Source organism: Gallinula chloropus (genome assembly GCF_964237585.1).
Source record: "Gallinula chloropus genome assembly, chromosome: 1".
In the NCBI taxonomy this organism is placed as follows: Eukaryota; Metazoa; Chordata; class Aves; order Gruiformes; family Rallidae; genus Gallinula; species Gallinula chloropus.
The window spans coordinates 73,513,966-73,535,636 of NC_140085.1; the positions used below are offsets into that span (position 1 = coordinate 73,513,966).

The 21,671-nt window shown below is 41.0% G+C and overlaps 1 protein-coding gene across 1 annotated transcript in view; it reads left to right on the top strand.

Annotated features, from left to right (window-relative positions):
• The window catches only part of SCUBE1 (signal peptide, CUB domain and EGF like domain containing 1), a gene marked incomplete at its 3' end in the record, with an annotated part of 207,684 nt that overhangs the window by 47,367 nt on the left and 138,646 nt on the right, over nt 1–21,671 (top strand). Inside the window, exon 4 of the mRNA XM_084262753.1 lies at nt 11,791–11,925. Coding sequence (XP_084118879.1) covers nt 11,791–11,925 — 135 coding nt within the window. The remainder of the gene's footprint in view (nt 1–11,790; nt 11,926–21,671) is intronic.

Consider the following 21,671-nt stretch of genomic DNA (forward strand, 5'->3'; position numbering starts at 1 on the left):
GATGTGTTTGCTGGATTTTTTGAGATGGCCATATTACAGACACTCCTCAAGAAATGTTTGGCATCCAGAGTTCTGGGACTCTCCAGCTTCATGTTACTGTGTGTTATATGTTAGTGAGCATACTTTCATGAGTTTTACTCCTCTTGTAAGAAGAGCTGACAAGATTTCTGTTGCCAGACCTTGAAAGTTGGCTTTACTTTGAAAATTGTGACTGTAAAATTGTATAGTTCTTCATGGGGAAAAAATGTGGGGGTTTTGACTTTTCACAGAATCACAAGGTTGGAAAAGACATTTGAGATCACCAAGTCCAACTGTACCTATCTTCTATTGAACCATATCCCTAAGCACCTTGTCTACCTGTCTTTTAAGTACATCTAGGGATGGTGATTCAACCACATTCCTGGGCAGCCTGTTCCAATGGCCAGTAACCCTTTTGGTGAAGAAATTTTTCCTAATATCTAATCTGAACCTGCCCTGTTGCAGCTTGAGGCCATTCCCCCTTGTCCTATCACCTGTCACTTGGGTGAAGAGACCAATGCCTGCCTCTCTGCAACCTCCTTTCAGGTAATTGTAGGCGAAGATAAGGTCTCCCCTCAGCCTCCACTTCTCCAGGCTAAACAACCCCAGTTCCCTTAGAGGCTCCTCAGAAGGTTTGCTCTCCAGATCCTTCACCAGCCTGATTGCCCTTCTCTGGACTTGCTTGAGGACCTCAATGTCTGTCTTGTAGTGAGGGGCCCAAAACTGAACACAGTAGTTGAGTTGCGGCCTCACCAATACCAAGTACAGGGGCACAATCACTTCACCGGACCTCCTGGCCACATTGTTTCTGATACAAGCTAAGATACCATTGGCCTTCTTGGCCACCTGGGCACACTACTTGCACATATTCAATCTGCAGTCAACCAGTACCCCCAGGTCCTTCTCTGCCAGGCAGCTCTCCAGCCAGTTTCCCCCAAGCCTGTAGTGCTGCATGGAGTTATGTCCCAAGTACAGTGTTATGTCCCTTTTGTAAACCCATGTTGACCAGGCCTGATCACCCATTTATCAGGTGTGTGCTGTATGATAGCACTCAGGATGACCCATTCCATGATCTTTCCCAGTACTGAGGTCAGACTTGATAGTCCTGTAGTTTCCCGGATCCTCCCTCTGACCGTTCTTGTAAATGGGTGCAACATTTACAGTCAAGTGGAGCTTCCCCAGTCAGCCAGGAATACCTGTAGATGTTGGAAAGGGGTTTGGCAAGCATCCACCAACTCCCTCAATACCCTCAGGTGGATCCTGTCCAATCCCATTGATTTGTGAATGTCTAACTGGCCAAGTCACTAATCATTTCCTCCTGGATCACGGGGGTTTTGTTCTGCTCTCCCTCCCTGTCTTCTGGCTTGTGAGCCTGAATACCTGAGGAATATCTCACCTTACTGTTAAAAACTAAGGCAAAGAAGGAATGAAGTACCTCAGCCTTGTCCTCATCCTTTGTCACTGATGTTCCCCCTGCATCCAGTAAGGGCTGGAGATTCTCCTTGTCCCTCCTTTTGCTGTTGATATATCTGTAGAAAGATTTTCATTATCTTTCACAGAATTAGCCAATCTAAGTTCTAGCTGGGCTTTAGCCCTTCTAATTTTCCCTCTACATAATCTTACTTCATCCCGAGACACCCGCCCTTACTTCCAAAGCTCACAGACTTTCCTCTTCTTTCTGATATCCACCCAGATCTCTCAGCCAAGCTGGTTTTCTCCCTTTTCTGGTACACAGGGACAGCCTGTTCTTGCGCCACCAGGATTTCCTTCTTGAAGAACATCCAGCCCTCCTGGGCTCCTTTGCCCCTAAGGACTGTCTCCCAGTCAGTCTCCCATGCTTTCCCCCTTCCCCCACCTTGTATTAGCTACCGTATCAGGCAACATACCAAGCAGGAAAACTTAGAGGTGACATTTTTTATAATTCTTCTCAACAAACTAAGTTTCAATGGGAAAGAACTACATTTTTCTACAAGGCTTTTTCCTCCCACAGAGTTTCTCCAACATAATGTGTTTATAAGTGTGTGAACAACTCAAAAGGGAGGTGATCTGGTTTTGTGTATCTGAATAAACAAAAACATCCCTGAAGTGATTTTTCGGAAATATTCCCAGTGTGTTTCTATAGTGAGTAATAGGGGCTGTAATGTTTCCCTCTGCTGATAGCTTATACTGTTACATTAAAGAACTAGACTCAAATGTTTCAGACACGTATTAGTGAATAGAGGAGCAATGTTTCAGCATTACCTTCTGAAAAATAGTTTTTTGCAATTCAATATCATGAATATATTTAGTATAGACATTTTAAATGTATGTTAGTAGAGATGTTATAAATATACATTAGATGCTTGAATGATCTTCCTTAAAACAAAGTTGAGAAACTTCATTTATTTAATTATTTTCTGTAGCTTATTTTGAAGGCATAATTAATAACCTTCTTCTGAAATTGACCAGCGGCACAATAAAAATTACTAATATGACAGCAATGAATGGGTTCCTGATCCCACCAATGACTTACGGTGACAGGCTTGGAGTTGCGCCACAGGACAGGGAGCCAGACTTTTGCCATATGACTTAGGAATCATTTATGTCTTGATTATATAAAGGTGCTAAGCCCCTCGGTCACAGTGCATCAAAATTTTTAGGTGCAGAGCAGATACAAGTCACTGCATCTGCTGGCTGCGGAAGAGCAGCATATTCTTGAATAGCCCTGAGACCATCTATATGCCACTGTGAGTCTGGTGTTCTGTACTTACAAAAACCTCTGGATCATCTTAGGGAAGTTTTGATTTTACTTTCTTTAAAAACAACTTGAACACCACCTCCTAACTATAACTTCAGTACCCTTTGGGCTCTGAGTGGGCCACAGGCACTGCCTGTTAGTGACTGCTCATTGAAAGAAAGTGAAAACTCATTCTTGTGCTCTGAAATTACATGGGTATCGTGGGTATGGACTGAGTTTTGCTTTGAGTGTGTTTGAAATCAGAACTCAAAGAAGAACTCTAGGAAACTGATCTCCAAATAAAAAGGTTCCAACATGTGCCCGCTTTGTAATTTCACACGGGCTACATGTCTGAGTGGGACTTCAGAGACTTCAAGTTGAAGAATTTGTCAGTGGGTGGTCAGTCCGTTTGCCTTAACATGTAAATACTTTTCCCTCTGACTTAAGATTCTGTACAACCAGCATCAGATAGAGTAAAGGGTGAGAAGTTATTCCATTACTCCATTATTTTTAATGGAGTAAGCTGCCCATAGAAAGCTCTGCATGACTCCTGTCATTTACGGATTAACTTGTGCATGAAAAACAAAGTTTTCTCTCTTGTATATTTATTTAACCTCTCTGATAGAACTGCAAAGTGAGTAGATGCATTAACTTCATATATTGGATGCTGATAACTGAAGACCATGCCTCTTAAGTACTTCGATTTAAGAAAAAATGCACTGTTATATAGCCATTATAGAAATCCTTTTATGTGTTCTAGGTGCTTGTGAAAAGACTATACCATTCTGGTAAATATCATGGGGAAGATGAGTATGAGGTGGTTGGTTGATTCATTTTGGGTTCTTTCTTTCTTTGTTTTGGCTTTACACTGCCATGCCAGCTCCAAACTTCTTAAATTCATCCCTTCTTTACATAGTGACAACATTCCTGAAGTCGTGTTTTTTGATCACTGCTGCTTTTCAGTGAATATTCCCTGCACTCCTCATGATCAAGGCAATGCTAATCTCCCTCTACAAGAGATGCACATGGCTGGTGGTGTTCATCTGTTGAGTGGCATAGTGCTCGCACAATTTACTCCAGCTTACATGCACTGATGGGTAGCTGCTGCTTAGCTGGTGCACAAGCATCCAACTCTTTTCTAAGGCTGTTTTCTTAAAACCAGGTAGTCAAAACAAACCAACCAACCAATCCAGCTTGTATTGTGTAACGCAGCACAACTAGGTTGAGTGGCAAGCTGCTATCACTGTTCCATATAAGAGAGAGATGAATGTTTGCTGTAAAATCTTGAATATTTTTCAGGTATTTTCGTCAAGAGAAATCAGGGAAAATGGTTGTTCTAAATACTGCTTTATGTGTTTCTCATGTTTAGGAGAGCGGAAACGCTGAACTAGTTTCCCTAGTGGCATAAATACCCATTTGCCCAAACATTTTGTGCCAAATGAAGCATTAATTCTCTGAAAATGTACCTACTGAAGCTATTCTGAAACTGAAGTTGCATTTACAGAACACTTTTCACTAATGGAGATACTTTCAGGAAAATGTAATTGTTTTGGTATGACCTCTGGGAGCAGTTTCAGCACTTGCAAAACATGTTCAGCATTTTCCCGTTCCCTGAAAGTTTAATGCGTAGGTATGTGCCTGACTAAGCCAGTGTTTCTCAACTCCTGATAGAGTTCTGTTTTCAGTGTGGTGAAGGTTGTGCTTCAGGCTCTCACATTTCTTCCACTTTTCATGGACATCAAGTGTTACTGGTATAGAGGGTGAGAATGACTTCATAGCCTACTGGATGCTGCAATGCTTAGTTTAAAATCCCTCATCTGAATATAGAGAACCTTTTGACTGAATATAAGAGTGTCTCTTGACTGTGTTACTGATAGATAACAAAGAAAATCAAGAATCGAGCCATTTCTGTGACGCTTATTGCCAGAGCTCAGGAACAAAATGCTTCATGTTGTGTAGACCTGGAAAATGTTACCAATTTGAAAGGAAAATATTGTTTCATTTTTCATATTAAGTTATATGCTTTGTTTCACCCACAGCAAAATATTTTTCATTTCTGTAAGAAAAAAAAATCAAAACCAAAAATCCCCAGTTTTGAGTTAATTCAAGCCAGATTTTTTCCAAACCTGGCGGGGTCTGTAAGGAGATGTAAAAGGAAGCAGGTACAAGCAGTAGTTATTTTGGAAGAAGGATACAGAATACTGCTTCAGCTGAACCTGTAGCAGTTAACAATCCTCCAGAAAAAGCCCAAGGGTAAGACAAAGTAAGACACATGATGATAGACAGGATAATCTACTCAATTTGTCACAAATTTTTCCTTCAGTTGGTCAGGACTGCTGCTTGTTCTCATCTGTAATTAACTTCCTTCCCTCTAGTTTATGGAAGATTGTTAATCCAGCATTGCAACTCAGAGTGCCCTACACGCAACTAGACTCAAGTGAGAACTGCAGGCTTCTTGCTCATGGGGCTGGAACCCCATGCCAAGCTGGAGGCTGCTGGCATTCTCTAGATCGTGGCACTGTGAATGAAAAGCAGCACGTTCAAATTCATTGAACCCTGTTTTCAAACCCTGTATCAGAAGAACAGATAACTTACTAAAAAATAATCAATTGGGAACTTTGTTGTGTTTCGGCACTGTGGTCAGGAGGCCACTCTGTGTGTGTGTGTGTGTCTGCCTAAAAAATAGACACAGTTACCAAGTGAGAGGATAGAAGCTACAACTAAGATGTCATATTAAGGGGCTTGGATGTTTATTTTGGAAATGCTAAAAGCTGTGAAAAGCATTTTGGTGTCTCAAAAGAACAGACAGTGGTGCCCAGTTGTTTAAGAAAGGAATAAACAACTGACGTCAAGAAACTTGATTTCGATGCAACATTCGCGCAATGTCCGTTGAGCTGTTTACTTCAGCCCAGCAAATGGGCAAACATCACATACAGCAGCCTTAAGCTCCTGCGCTGGGTGAATGTTTCCTATGCTCTACATAGCAGAGAAGTCTGTTGCAGCTGCGTTTACACTGTGTTTGTGTAGTGTGAAATTTAAGGAATTCCGCTGCGTGTCACAAAATAACTACAGAAGAAAAGATTCAAAGCATTCCTTTTCAAGTTGCACATCTATAACTGTGCAGGCAATCAGAAAGAAAAAATGAACAAAGAAACAAAAACCACCCAAAAAATCAACCCACCAGAAAATTTGGGCCCGGCTTTTCTGCTTTTAAATTCTTGGTGAATTCTGATTTCAGACCTTGTGGAGAGATGAATGCTGTGTATGTAGGTAGTGGTGTTTCTTTCTTCTAACATTTCCCTTTGTATGCTCATATAAAGTTGGTATAAGAAAGATGGTTTAGCAGTTATCTCAATTAGCAATGATTCTTGTTTCCATGGCCCCCTCAGCTTACGCAATGTATCACCCTCCCTACCTTGACAGCATGTCGGTGCTTGTGTGACCATTCCAGCAGGAACACCTGCCTACAGCCTCTAGTCTGATACCACTTGCTTCACTCCTACATTACACATTTACTCTTTGGGCTTCCACGGCTATCTTGAAATCAGATCTTCAAAGACACCCACTCCAATAGAACCTCATGGTACTTGGGGTGGATGGAATAGAGAAGTGGGAAGAATATGTGCCAAATATTGATGTCATTAAGGTTAGCTTCTAGAAAGGAGCACTTTTTGTTTTAAATATGATATACTGAAGTCATTCAGATTATTTCTGTAATTACCATATTTGTGTATTGCTGTGCTTTAGGGCTCAAAATAGATGAGGAAGACAGTATGAGGCTGTGGGGATCAGTAAGATCAGGAAAATCATGGAAGACACAAGTAGGGAATGAATTTTTACTGTTTGTCACAATAATGGGATTAGGAGGCATTGCTTCAGGCTGCAGCAGCATGTTTGAAATAAAACAAAGGATATCTTTTTTAGGTAACTCATAGTTAAAGTACAGAAGTGATTGCTGTATCATCTCAGGCTGAAAGGAGATTAGACAAATTCATACAGGAAAGATCCAGCAGTGGCAATGGTCTGGGTAGTGATTTAGGAAGGTTAATAGATATGTGATTGCTGAAAGCTGGCAAAGCGTGTCAGCAACTGTTCTGTCCTATCTCTGTGGTCTTCTGAGTATCAACAGGGCAGCGTCACAGACAGGATGCTGCACTAGATGTTCTTTTGGTATAGGATGATTCAATGATGTAACTTAAGAGACAATAAGTTTTGATTTTTGAGGCTTTTTGAGGCTTCAATGATTAACTGAAATGATTAACTATTGTAAACCCAGGAATGTGATTTATTTTTTGTTAATAAGACTTGTAGTCAGCTTTCTGACTAGAAATATTCAGAATGTAATGAGTTTAAAATTCCAAAATCAGGCACTCTTATTTTCTGAGGTTGTGGTTGCTAATAATTTCTCTTAGAAATACAAGATTTCGTCAGTGGTGTTTTGTTGGTATCATTGAGTCAACTCTGTGTTATTGCTATCGGTGGTTCATCTCTCTAGCACACTGTTCCTTGCTGGTAAAGTAGGCATCTTGGGGAAATCTTACAGAAGTTTCCAAGAGTAGTTTAGAGAAAAACTAGCAGGATCAGCACCCTGTGTCATGAGTAAAAGTCCTGGTTTTAGGAGCGTCCAAAGAATCTTGAAGATGAGACTCAGATTTCTGAGGGGTTTAAGTGCTTATGAAAAAGCTGACGTGAAAGAAAAATGTCACAAAGAAGGAAGAGAAGATCGTGGGAGAGAGGGGACAGCAGACATGCTGTTCTTGACATTGACTCTGCGTAGCATTTCCACTTTTCTGTCTTCGTGCTAATGGTTTTGGTTTTAGGTACCCTTAGCATACCTTTCTCCCTTGATGGTATCCAACCAGGACACTCGATCATGGTAGCTTCTTTAGGCCAAATACTGCAGGAAGCTCTAAGCCAGATCAGGGTGAAATACCAGTGGAGCTAGTTTGAAAAGTTTATCAGATAAATTTAAATGAGAAACCAAAAGTATTTGTTTATTTAATAAATAAAACATCCATCTTTATCAACTGTAATGTTTTTTGCCCTTTGATACTGTTCCACACTACTGCTTTCTAGAGGATCTCAAGACAGAGAACACAAATTTGATTATGTGAAGGCAGTGTGCCAAAACCTTATAGGTCTTATGCAAATTCGGATATGCATCAATTTGCATAATACTTCTAATATATGGATAGATATGTCTTTATATTTGTAATGGATGTGTATATCCATATATACATATATATGCATGTATGTGTATATACATTCATTATCTCTCCTTCTCTTTTGAAAGACACTTTTCCTTTCCCAGCATCAACTTGATCTGGCTCTTCCCTTTTTCCTTGTTGTCCTTGACGATGATGATGACTGGCCAATTTGAAGCCCAGGCCCTCACCTCCCTGGAAATGTAGGTTTGTCACTCTGGTGACAAAAAGCCTTAAAAACTCTGTATAGGTAATTCTAGCTCTTGTGCTGGTTGTCACCTCAACTATTTATTTGTGCTGGTAAGGAGTAGTTAAGGGCTATGGAAACTGAGTTATTTCTAGATGCTTCCATCAGGGATTGTCTTTGGTAGTTGCAATCACAGGACAATTCTTTCTGAGAAGTGTTACTGAGACTAGCTTAAGGACATATATGCACTTTCTCCTAGTTTTTCTCTTTTTGAGGAGGAGGGTTGGACCAGCCATGTGGGATACATGAGCTCAGCTCAGGTGAGAACCTTCTTCCATCTCATTGTGAATTTGGGTTGTGTAGGTTTGCTGAAACCTTGCTGTAGCTTCCAACCTGGGATCATGAGTAGGATTTTGAGGCTCACGTCTCCCATAAACACTGGATTATGTACTCTAGGAATCAGCACACTGTCAGGTGGTGAGGCCAAGCTGGGTGGAAGAACCTTTGCCAGATAAGGAACCTAGGACATAGGTTTTAGTTCCCGTAGGCCGGTTTAAGGGAAGGGAGACATGCACCTGCTGCCTTGGGGCTGCCATCCTCTGGGATACAACTCTGGTTCCGGATGGGATAACCAGTGGTATCTGATTTAATGGAAAAGGCTGCCAAAGAAAACATGTCTGCTCACTCAACAAAACCCAACAAAACAACACCTTTTTATAAAGAGTAGAATAATAAAGTGAGCTTTATATTTGTGCTCAGTAAATTTGAAAGTTTTTAAAATGGGATTAGTTGAGGATTAGAGTAGATGTTAGAGTGAAAGGATTTTACATCATAAGTGACTTTTTTCCTGTTTCTAAAGTTAGGCCCTGGAGTGCAGGTCTAAACTGTCACACAGAGTGGCAACAATTAAAGCTCCTGAGGATCCACCCTTCAGTTTTTGAAAACAGTCAACAGCCCAGTCTGACGTGTAGACACCCCAAAACTGGAGCCAGAAGAGCTTTATTGGAAACCTGGCTACTTGTTTTCGTATTGATATGGGAACTTAATCTCTAGAAAGTCTGGTCCAAAATGCAATCTCACATATGCTGCATTACCCATGCAGACACATTCAGCCGGGTAACTTGAACTGCACTAAGGAAGGAAAAGAAGGAAGGAAGGAAGGAAGGAAAGAAAGGAGGGAAGGAAAGGAAGGAAGGATCTCTTTGGCAACTGTTTAATTTGTGAGCTTTGAAAAAATTCAGATGCATAAAGGAATTCTTCTGCCACATCTACTAAATCTTGAGCTCATTTTGGTGGATTGAGTTCTCCATCCTAACTTCAGGAGACTTTTTTACCCCATTCTCAAAACTGGGTTAATAATAGGCTGATCATAAAGTGACATTATTGGAAAGAAAGTTTACCAAGTTAATAATTAGTAAATATTTCCTGCGCAACCCTGTCCAATAGATTGCTTGGTGTGGTGAATAATAAGCAATACTGCCTTTTAAAAGGACTGCAGTTTTACAAAGTGTTCCAAAAAGCCTGATCCTAGTAGGATTGAAGCCTAAGAAGAGAAAATGTTAATCCTACACCATCAGGCCAAGATTTATTGGAAGGCATGTAGTATGGGGATAGAGATGTAGTAGTCCTAGATCCCAGCTGCTTCCTTTCTTCGACTCCTTCTCTTCATAAATGCATATTAAAATAATTCTGAGGCAAGTAATCAAAAACAATTAGATGAAATTCCTCATAGTAAAACTTTTTGAGGAGTTTAAATAACTTTTATTCCAGCATATGGATTTGAGGCCTGGTGGTAAATTGAGCTGTCACTTTACAGAAGTGGTAAATCACCAGCATTTGCTATCAAGAGCAGAAAAAGATGTTTATAAATCATTGCGTTTGTTTCAGATTATTCATTGGAGCTGGAAGGCAATTGTTCAAGTTGCTTTGTGATACTATAAACAGAATGCTGGGAAGGCTGCATATTTGTAACAAAATTTGGGGGTTTGTGCATGTAGCAACCGAGATGTTTTCCTTCCAGAGAGGAGGGTCTAGATTCCAGGGTGCTGTTTTGAAGGAAGGAGTTGGGACTAATAGGGCAACAAGGGCTGCTGACTTACAGAGGAAGGATACCACAAAGTTATTGTGTTTATCATTCCTTTTTATAGCACAGCAAGCAAAGAGAGCCTCCTCCTTTCCCTATGCTCTCCCAAACTGCTCTGATGGGGTTATGAAAATGTTCAAGTCTGCGGGAGAAAGAACTTGACAGCAGGCAGGATTTTGATACAGAAAATTTCAGGCGATAGTGCTTAACATTTCCTGGTAAATAAAGAAAGGGGGAGGGCTGTCTACACACTTGCCCTGTAGTTCAGGACAGGAGGAGCCTGCGTGGTTTCCCTGGGTGCTATTGTAATCGCCCTAGAGCCTTTTTTCTCTGTGAGAAAGAGCTACAGTTTGCATCATGAGAAGCGCGGCAGCAGCGCACCAGCACAAACAGCTATAGCAGGCTTAGCCGAGCAAGCTGCCTGGACCAGCCAGCATGCCTGCAGTACTTACCAGCAACATTTCCAAGGTTCCTGGCCTTGCCTGCAAGAGTACTGGCAAAAGCAGCTTGATGTTTTACCTTGGTGTATTGTGGCTGGTCCTGGAGGAATTAATTGCTGCAGGCACTGTGCCAGCTCTTCTGAGGTTTTGAATGGTGTGGATCATTTAGCTTTGTGGTGTTTTTACCCCCCTCCAAAAATAAAATGAAAGCTAAACATACACCAGCTCATTTGCTGACATGTTGGCACATACTGTGAAATAGCTAACTGGCTGCAGATTCTCAGCGAAAATGGAAAACGTGGGTTTTTCAGGTGGCAAGTTGCTTTTATCCAAAGAAAAAAAAACCAAAGAAATGGATACGGTACACCTTTTATGAGCAAAACAGGAGAGTTGCAAGGTTGAATGTGGGTCAGATACCTTTTAGTGGCACTGGTTTCCAAAAGCTGAAACATATGTCTCCATTAAACGCAACAGCATAAAAACTTCTATGCCAAAGAGAGGTGATGGGGGGTAGGCAGGGACCCTCAAAACAGCCAGTAGCTAATGCTGCCTTTGTGGTTTTTATATATTTGCCTATTAAAATGACAATACAGACATGGAACATTTAGATTTAAGAAGCCTTCTTTTCATTAAACAACATTAAACAAACTGACAAAGTAGGGGGTTATGACTCCAGTAATTGAAACATGCTGTTCTGTTCAAGACCAGAACTCTATAAAGACTCTTTTCACCCAGTAATGCCCTTTGTGTTTGCCTGCTACCCCTGCTCGAAATTACTGTAGGCCTGAGGTATGTCTTTCCAAGTGGAGTGGGAATGACAGAGTGCAACACCACACTTGGCAGATGGGGTCACAGCCTTTTTAGGATGTTAACATTCATTGTGCATTGGAAATCAATTTGCAGCTCAGAAGAGCAGAGACTTAGCTGGACAACCCTCGCCACTGATTTTTTTATGTTGACTTTAAACCTGGGATGCAGGAAAAAAGAGTTAGATGGATTAATTTGGATTAAGCCTGGTGGGGGTTCGGGTAGTTTTCACTAGCTTAATTTACAGTGTGTGTTTTTATGCATTCCTTCCTATTCTAGATGTATGTTCTGAATCCGTGTATTACCTTGCATTTCTTTTTCCTTTTTTCTTCTAGATGTGGATGAGTGTCAGGATAACAATGGAGGGTGCCAACAGATTTGTGTAAATACTATGGGCAGCTATGAATGTCAGTGCAAAGAGGGCTTTTTTCTGAGTGATAACCAGCACACCTGCATTCATCGCTCCATTGGTAAGTTTTCAGTGTGTAAATTGTTGTTATTCAGAATAACTGTGTTCAATCAGAAATGTAGAAATTGTTTGGTGAGGGGTGGTTTTTTTTACCCCCAGAGGTCTCCCAAAACCATTTCACCAGTTGGTTGGAATTGATTGGTTCCTCTGCTTCCCAAACTTGTAGCAGAGCCATAAATAAGACGGGGGAAAGGTTTTATTTTGGTATAGAAATTATATGTGATTTGAACAGAGGGCTCTTTGGGCAGACAGAGACAGATTTTCAAATGACAACTTTCTGCTTCTGAAATTCCAAGACTTATAAATTTCCTGTCGATTTATTGTATAATAGTTCACTTGTCTTCCATTCCACCTCAGAAAGCATGATATCTTAAATGGAAACGATCAGCTTGTTGCTTCTGGAAGTTACACAGTTGTGGGGTTTTTTTGTCAGTCATGTAACTCATTGCTTCCTTGCACACTGATGAGGCTGATAGTGTATTGACACAGCGTTTTTCTCTGGTTCAGTAATCTGCCCAGGGTGGATTAGAAAACTGCTTCTCTGTTGCCTGTGCACTAGCAGTAGAATCCCTGCAAAACTCTGATCCTTGTCTGCTGCTGATTATTTTTCCTCGAAAAAAGCAGCTCTTCCTTTTCTATACATGTCAGACATGGAAGACAAGTTTGAGTGGAAAGAGAGAAAAGAAAACAGCGCAGCTATAAATCTCTGCAATTAAGTGGACTGTGTCTTCATTCAGGCTTCTGGTGACCCTGGCAGCAGTGGGAATATATGCTAGCAAACTCATTTTCCAATAGGCAATACAGGATGACAAAGTAGCAAGATGAGTCTGGTGATCAACAATGTAAGCAGGCTGTAAATTTCAACAAGCCACACAAATGGTTCTGATCTATTTTAAAGTCACTAAAATCAACCAGAAAATTCTTCTAAATGAATTTAGTCACGCTGGTGGCAAGAAAACAAAATGTTGTGGTCTAGCATCTTGGAAATATAAAGTTATTTCTGGTACCGTGTATCTGCTTACACAGAATTGTATAAACAAGTAGTAATTTGGATTTTCAGAAATGTAAATCTCCAGAATATATTCACAGGTCTGCTTTTTTAGCATAATTGTTAAGTTTTATTCAGTTGAGGTATTTTGATTATGGCAGCGACACACAATTAAGCTCCATCAACTGGTGCGTTTTAAAGGTTGTTATCTAATAGGGTTTTAGTCATTCTTTTCAACATAGATTGTTCAAATTTCTGCCCAGCATAAAGTAACCCTGACACAAAGATATCCAACAGAGAAAGGAGTAGTAGCTGGAGGCTTAATGAAAACCACTTGCGGAGTACTGTGATACAATCATTATTTCAATTTGCACATTATAAAAATTCCCAGCTGTAATAGAAGAGACTTTAGTTATCTGAGATGGAAACTAATGAAATAAATGAAAAATGAGACTCTAAAGGCAAAAGTTTCTTCTAAGGAATAGGTTTATTGAGGGACAAGGGTAAATCTTATGGCAAAGAGGATTCCTAGTTTACCAGAAGGCCTGCGGAGGGGATTTGAAGGTTGACTGCTGTATGCAGATAGCAAATGTGCATGGGAGTAGTGTATTTGTGTTAACTTATTTGCAAAGAAAATGTCATAAAAGACATAGACGTTTAATCTGAAGCAACACCTTCAGGTTATTTTAGATCTGGAAAAAAAAAAACCTCCAAGCAACCCACCAAAGAGGCCAAAGTGATTGCAAAGCACTTAATGAACAAACAGTTTGTAGCTTTTAAAAAATAAAGTGCCCATTCACAATAGCAGCAAGGGTTACACTGTAGTGTCACGATCCCCCACACAAATACATAGGGTGGGTATGCTAGAGGAAGGAAATGAAATTAAATGATCTCTTTCAGTTGTCAGGGTTGACTGAACTGCAAATAGTAAACACGGTGAGAAAGTAAAGGACTTTTTTAAATATCTGTGTTTGCTCACTTTCATCTATCTCACTTGTAAGCACCACTGCAGAAGCTGTTAGAACACAAAAATATGCATCAACATGTTTAGCCAGAATTGTGCCTGGGGCTGGATTGTGTCTATACCACTGTTGGTAAACAAGGCTGAAGTGGACAAAGGCACACCACGCAGCTAGCAGTGCAAGCCAAACACAAAGGCGCTGGCTTGCCAAAGCTCTTTAGCAAGCTTGTTGACTTCGAGCATAATAAGATCCATTAATTGCATGGGATTACTTTTCTGCCTCTGAAAAATGCATGTGCAGTCACACAGTCTTGCTGTCCTTGACATTACCTTAAGTCACTTCGAGGACTCAGCTAGTCTAAAACAGTCAACCACAGGTTCTTCAGGCAGTTCACTATCAGCTTTTCCCCCCGTATTGAAGTGATGCAGTAGCTTCAGAGTCGAGAAAGGATGTTGGATAGGCTCTTGAGGGTTAAGCAGAAGAAGGAATACGTCCCTTTTTGCACTAAACAAACACCACACAGGTAAGGCATCTTCTGCTACCCTCCAGACACCCTCCTTAAAATTGGTGGCTGTGTGAGTTTCCTCAGCTTCCAGAGATGCTCTATCCTAGTGTTTCAAGGTATTGTACTACCATGCTCCTACCTGCAAGCTGTGGTTAAAAGCCACACTGGAGTTCATTGAAGGGGTTTTCACTATCATTCTTGTGTCCCATATGACATGTTTGCTTGCCATCCAGAACAGTTCTTATCATTTCCTGCAGACAAAAAGTATTAATGATCCACAGAGAAATATTAGTTTTATGCCAATGGGAGGCCGAGCTGACATGAAAGTGAGAGCAAATGCTGATTTCCCAGTATTTATTTCATTGACTTCATTATAGGCCCTCTGATTTTTTTTCTGTCTAGCCTCAGTACCTTTTGGGAGGATACTATGCCCAGTACAACTTACCTCATTTATTTTTGCATAAAACTTAATTTCCCTTTGCTGAGTCAGATTTCAGAACTGGCTTACTCACAGTAATGATAGCAACAACAGGGAGAGAGTATTGGAGGGAGAATGGAATGTAAAAGGTATGGAGAATTTAACAGATATTTATCTTCCTACATCTTAACTGCAATAGTAGGTGTGAACACCATGAATTATGCCAGAGACCCATTTGTGGTTTTTTCCTCCTGGCTTAAAAAAAGAAACCAGAATAAAACAGCTGTTACTGTATCATCTCCAGCTCCAGAGGGAGCATGTGTTAAATAGATGTGGATATTGGTATTGCACACTGCAGCTGTGACCGAGTCAGGTGAGTGGGTTGCAGCATGTTTTCCCTTAATTTGATAAAAAGCCAAAAGCCCCAATTCAGCAAGGCACATCCTTAAAGTCCTGGTGATATCAAAGGTGGTCAAAAATCAAAATTTGGCTTGAAAAGTATAAAAATAGAGTTTATCTATGTGCCTGCATTTTCGTTGAAGTTCAGAATGGTCAGGCTGAAGGGTACAGTACATCCCCTTTGCATTACAAGTGTAAAATGTATGGTGGTCGGGCCCTGGCTACAAACTGCCTTGCCAGCTGAAATTCTCAGCTGAAGGCAGTATAGAAGCCATCGCTGTCCCACCTCCAGAGGGCAAGTTTCCTCAAGCACAAAGGATGTTTGCTGACAAGCTGGATGCTTCAGGAGGTCTGTGGCTAGGAAGACTTCTGTTGGTTTAGATTCCATCCCCTGAACGTCAAACAGAAACGTAGGTGTATTAACCATCTGGTGTCTGCTAATCATTCGCTGCCCATGTTTTTATGCAGCTAGTGCCAAGCAAACTGAGAAGGGAGGTGCCACTAGCAGTGGTAATTGTAAGCAGAGACAAGAAGAGATGTGGGAATACCAGGTTATATAGAAGACTGGAAATCATGATGGTCTGCTCAAACGGTGGACAAGCTTTTTGTACAGTTGTCACCATCATTTTCAAACCTGTTAAAAAAAATAACCAACATTTGGCAAGGAAATGCCTTTTCACTTCCCTGTATCCCATTAGCCTTATGTTCTTAACAGAGTTAGGGAGTTTGACATGAAATCAGGCTACTACAACTTAGCAAATTACTGCGCTACAGAGTCTCAAAACCAGCTTGTCTCTTTCCACACTAAAACTATAACAGTTTAGTCCCAGAGGAAAGAGAAACATGCTAAGCCAAGCTGTCTTGCATTTGTCAGGGGCTAAGTGGGTTTATGAAATGACTTACCATGCTTGTGCTGATACATAGTACCTTGTTAAACTTGATTATATGTTTAAACCCTTGTTAATTTTGCAGTGGTAGCGTAGGAGTCTGTGGGTCAGCTGACATCCAACTACTAAGCTTCTCCTTGTTCTGAGGATTATAAACCCACCTTTGTCCAATTTTTTTTCATTCCTACTTTCCATGATTTATTGTTATTCCTTACCTGTTTTCTTAGTTCAGTGAAATTTTATAGTGTTAGAATAATGTGTTAGGGCTCCCTGGGAGGAAGCCTGATCCCCAGTCAGTGCAGGAAAGGTTGCAGGTTGGTATTCTGGACTTTGTTCCCATCTCTGGTGCCTTGTGGGACTCTGCGAGAAGGTTATTGTGACTCAGAATTTCTGCAAAGCACTTTAGAGGACAGAGGTGCTTTTTCTGCAGAAAACACAATATTCTATTCATATTTAGATTAATGTGGAAGGGTGACTTTAAATAATTAAGTGTTGCCAGCACCGTTCCAGACTTTATGAAGTACAAGGTTTCTCATCTCAACTATGAAAACTCTTTCATGATGATGTAACCAGTTAAATTACTCCATTACTTGAACATACTTTGCTATAGTTACCCCAAGTACAGGCATCCATTCACTGGAGCAGAACACTCTTATTCGTCTTTTTAAGCTGGAATCCTAATATGATTGTGAAGTACAGGAATGTATGTAAAGTAAATTTTAAGGACATCAATTTATGTGCTTTTAGATAACATAATGAGAAAGTCTTTCAGGCAGCCTAAGCGTTATCTGGACAAGCATACTGTAATCTTGGAAGCTTTTTCCAAAAACTGCACACAGCATGACCTAAGTGTAATAGAAACTTGTCTGTCTGTACATTCCCCTGATACATTTTGGATAAATAGTTCAATTGATTATCTTTCACAGGATATGGGATACAGAATGTATTGAGGGAAAAAGGCTTAACAAACCATTTGAAATCTCATTGTGACCTGTTAGAAGCATGTAACCTTTTAAAACTGTGCATAACCCTTGAAAATTGCTGTATGTTGGTTTTAGGGATTCTTATTTTCTCCAGCAGCCTGTGTGAAGGGCACTGCACATTTGCTTCCTCCATTCCTTTGGAATGGAAGGAGTTTGTAATTTGTCTGGAGAGAAAGTGCGACAGGTGGAAACACCTGGTATAAGCAAAAAATAATCTGTTAGGCCTGCTCTCCCTCCTGTTGCATCAGTGATTTATCGTGGTTATGACTAGTAAAGTTGCACTGGTATTAAACCAGTTTAAGTGAAATCTGACTTAAGTTCAGCTGGGAGGAGAAGCAGTAATTATTTAATCATAAAAATAATATTAGGTGAAAGTTTAGGACTAGATGTCAAAGTCAGTAGTCTCACAGAATCACAGAGCAGCTCTGACTGGAAGGGACCTTGACAGATGATCTGGCCCCACAATGGGTGAGTGTCCTGGTTTTGGTCAGGATGGAGTTAAATTCATTTGTAACAGCGGATGAATGCTGTATTTGAGAGTAAAATGGGAGTAGTGCTGATAACACCCTGATGTTTCTAGTTGCTGTCAGACAGTCAAGGACTTTCTCAGCTCTTCATGAGAAAGGAGGGGCGAAGCCAGGACAGGTGACCGAGCTGACCAAAGAGAGTATTCCACGCCAGTTACGTCCTGCCCAGGATATTGGGGGCTGACGGGAGGAAGGCCTGGGGCGGCTCCGGGACGCGCGGTTCTTGGGGGACGGTCGGGTTCTGGGATGGCTCTGGGTGGCACAGCCTGAGTTGTGTGGTTTGGTGAGAAACTGCATTGTGTATCAACAGCTTCATATATTTTTGCTTTGAAGTCCTGTTAGTATTGTTACATTGTATCTTTCTGTTATCTTAGTAAACTATCCTTATCCCAACCCACGGGCCTCTTAATTTCTTAATTTTGGGGTTATTTGCCCCTTTCTCTTCCTTTTTCCCTTCCCTTACTTCTCACCCCCCTTCCCTCTTCCCTTTAACCTGCTCTTTTCCTTTAAGGAGCAGGCAGCTGCGTGGATCTTGGCCCTCAGCCGGGTGAAACCACGACAGTGAGAAAGGGAGCCCTAGATGAGATCAAGTGCCCTGTCTAGTTGTGTCTTGAAAACCGCCAGAATGGGGACTCTCCTGTGTCCCTGGGGAGGTTGTTCCAGGGAATGATGGTTTTCAGTGTAAAAAAATTTATTTCTTACATCAAGATAAAACGTCTCCTGCTGCATCCTCTAGCCCAGTGCTCTTTGTCTTCTCCATGTGGTTCCTTGTGAAAAGAGAGCCTCCATCCTCTTTGTAGCTGCCCGTTGAGTACTACCCAAATTAAACTAAGCCTACCCAAATAAAACTGCAAAAACGGGGGTTTATGTATCAAAACTGTCAGTAGTTTTTCGTTGGGTCCCCCCCACCTGAGCTTTTCACATTAAGGCCTTCAGTAAAGGTCTGCTTAAATGGTAACCACTGAGGGTGTCATAGAAGGAGGCAAAGGCATGTCACTTTTGACATATAAAAATGTAAAATGTATGTGAAACCTGAGGCTGTGGTCTTCTTTTTGTACATAAGAAATCCGAGGTCTAAATATTACAGTATTCTCTAATGCTCGTGTGGCTGTGCCTGTGCTGCAGGGTAGATTCACTCCCTTGGAGCAGCTGCAGTCCTGTTCCCCACAGCAGGCCAGATGGAAATCAGGCTGTGAGGAAATGGTACAAGATACGAAATCAAGACAGAGTTTTGGTATATTGCAGAGTTAAATACAGGCAAGTAGAGTTTATTGCAGACTCTGGTTTTGTTCCTAGGTACCAGTTCAGAGCCATATCATGCTCACACTCAAAATATGATGAAGTCTCTACATATTCTACATTAGTTTTATGGCTCACTTGATCTTCTGAAGGAAAAATACTGTGCTTCACGATTTTCTGGGACTTCAAATTAGGTTTAATTTAGAAAGAAAACAAAATTTTGCTGAGTAATCAGTAGGATCTACTGCTTTGCTCCAGATGAGTTCTGTATGCACCCGTAAAACACCTGATTATTAGGATGCAATGGTGATAAGTTCAGTGAAGCCCAAAGGAGAAATCCCCCAACTCTCAGGAGCAACAGCAAATTGATGGATTGTGCCAAAATCTGGGATTGAATTCTAAGAGCGTTGTGCAGAAGCTGTCCTGTAACAGGTCCCAGGTTTCAATGCACTGATGAGAACAGGCAGAAATATTTTTTAAATAAAAAAGACAGAAAGTAATAACTACAGTAATAGTAACAAAAAAAAAAAAAAAAAACAAACAAACCCCAAAGCCTAGATGTACTAGTAAACATCAACTGGTAAGTAATCTAGAAATCACGTGAGTAACTTGCATATAGAGGTTGTACAGTAGTAAAAGCAGTTGCACAGCTGAGGATGGCTGATGGAGTGACAAACTGGGATGTGCAGATAATTTCTCAATGAGCCAGATTCTGAAATGGCTTAAAGGTACAGCAGTTGTTTCTGCATAGCTCCACTGCCACTGCCTTTTGCAATGAAAAGGATGAAACTAAAGGGGGGAAAAGAAGTGTATAAGGAAAAAATTAATCTGGAGATGCAAAGAAGGGTGTCTCAGGAGGAGCAGCTGCTTGAAACACCCTGCAGCAGCATGCCAGCCAGCCAGCTTGCCAGAGGGAGCGGGGAATTTGTAAGTCAGATCAAAAATCTCTCCACACCTGTGTGACAGAAAGTGCTGCAAACAGTCTGTAGCTCAGCAGCTCACTGAGTGGCAGTGCTGACAAGATGGGAAAGCTATATGCACGAATGGGAAAACACACTGGAAAGTAGTACGTTAGAAAAAAATATGCAAAGGGCGCTTTCACACTCAATCACTCAATAGCATTGGAAGTGAACCAATGTTCTGTTCATACTGTCTGCTCTGGATAGAGCAGGATTATACTAAATAAAAGAACTGACATGTCTTTCAAAGGTCGCTAGCATCCAGTTGACTGATACATCAGGTGAGAAAGATCTGGGAAGAATATTAAGCCAGAGTGTTCTGGAAAAAAGCTTGCATTCACACATGCACACTACAAATGGACTCTGTTTTAAGTATACTGTACATTGTATTTGTCATGATGGGTCTTTCTTGTGCCATCAGGGATACAATGATGAATTCAGGGTCTGCTTGAATACCATGTAAAGCTGCTCAGCTTCTTTCATACCTACTGTAGTCACTGTGGGTCTCTGTGTGTGTGTGTCTTGTGTTTTTCGCTGTTCAGAGAAATCAGCCACAGACCACGTTGCAGGCACTGTTCCCCTTTAGTGCTATTCATGACAAAGCTCAGAGATGCAATCCAGCAGGAACTCTGAAGGCTGATACTGCAATGTGTTTTTGGCGATAAACCAGGAGGAATTGAAGGCATGAATGCCAAGTAGCCTGTTCATGTATACTGTTACCCTCTTGTATATGGTATGCATACTGTGCATTTAATGAGTTCTATTAATTATTCAATTCCATATAATTATGTTTGAGGTTGCTCTGAGCTATTCTGAAATAATTTAGGAGTTCATGGGCATAAGAAGGAAGATGCTTGTAATTAGTAGTCATGTATCTTCTCAAGCCTAAAAATACTTACACTCTGTTAAGCTATATTTTAGAAGCATTTCAGTTGTAAAATTGATGGGTTTCTTACTGTTCTTGATGGTATTTTGATTATTTTATACTTGAGCATCAGTCAAGAATGGAGCCAGATTGCACAAGGCCTCGTACAAACCGGCAAAATTTACAGCCTAAGTAAACACGGCAAAACATAGGGCAGGGGACAGCACAAACCACAGTCACTGTGAATGCTTTCGTGGCAGAAACGTTGTAGTAGCACCACAACATATTTTTAAGAGCGGGCACAAAAGATGAAGGTAGCGATACAAGAGTATGTCAGGTAAAGAAACAAGGAGGAAGCCAGCCAAGTGGGAATGAGCTAGAGAGACTGGAGAAGGGTGTGAAACAGCATGAGGCAAAATCTGTACTACTACTCTGTCTCCTTAATTCCCTGGCTCATTAATGCCATTCCTTTTCTGTATTCTCTCCCTCATTGTTTTCTATTTATCTAGCTCCTCTCTTGTATAAACCACAGTCCAGTCTAGTCTAGTCAAACTGCAACAATGTCTCTGGACACAAATGGTTTTCTCAGAGGAATGGGTCATGTGCTGGGATTGCAAAGCCAACCCGCAGTCATGCACAAGTGATGAGGATGACGCTCTGCAAGGGTTCAACTCCTTTGCTCCTCCTAGGACTCAAGAGATGGAGAAACAGAGGCTTTAAGTATAACAGGGAGACAAATACTGTGTGCTGTTGGAGTTCTTCATTGGTAAGAGCACTGCACTTGTGTGGGCAATTGGTTTACCCGCTTTTTGTGCATGATGTATAGTACGATTGCGCACTTTCAAAAGGCTCTGCCTGACTTACTACTGCTGAGAAGCTGCAAATAATCTTTCTTCTCTTGTTCCAGCGTAAAGTGTTCACCTTTGAGTAAAAGCAACAGCACTTTTGTCCCTCTTTGATATGGAGCACCTCCTTTAAAAGTTCTTCTCTGTGTTTATAGCTGGCTAAATCACTG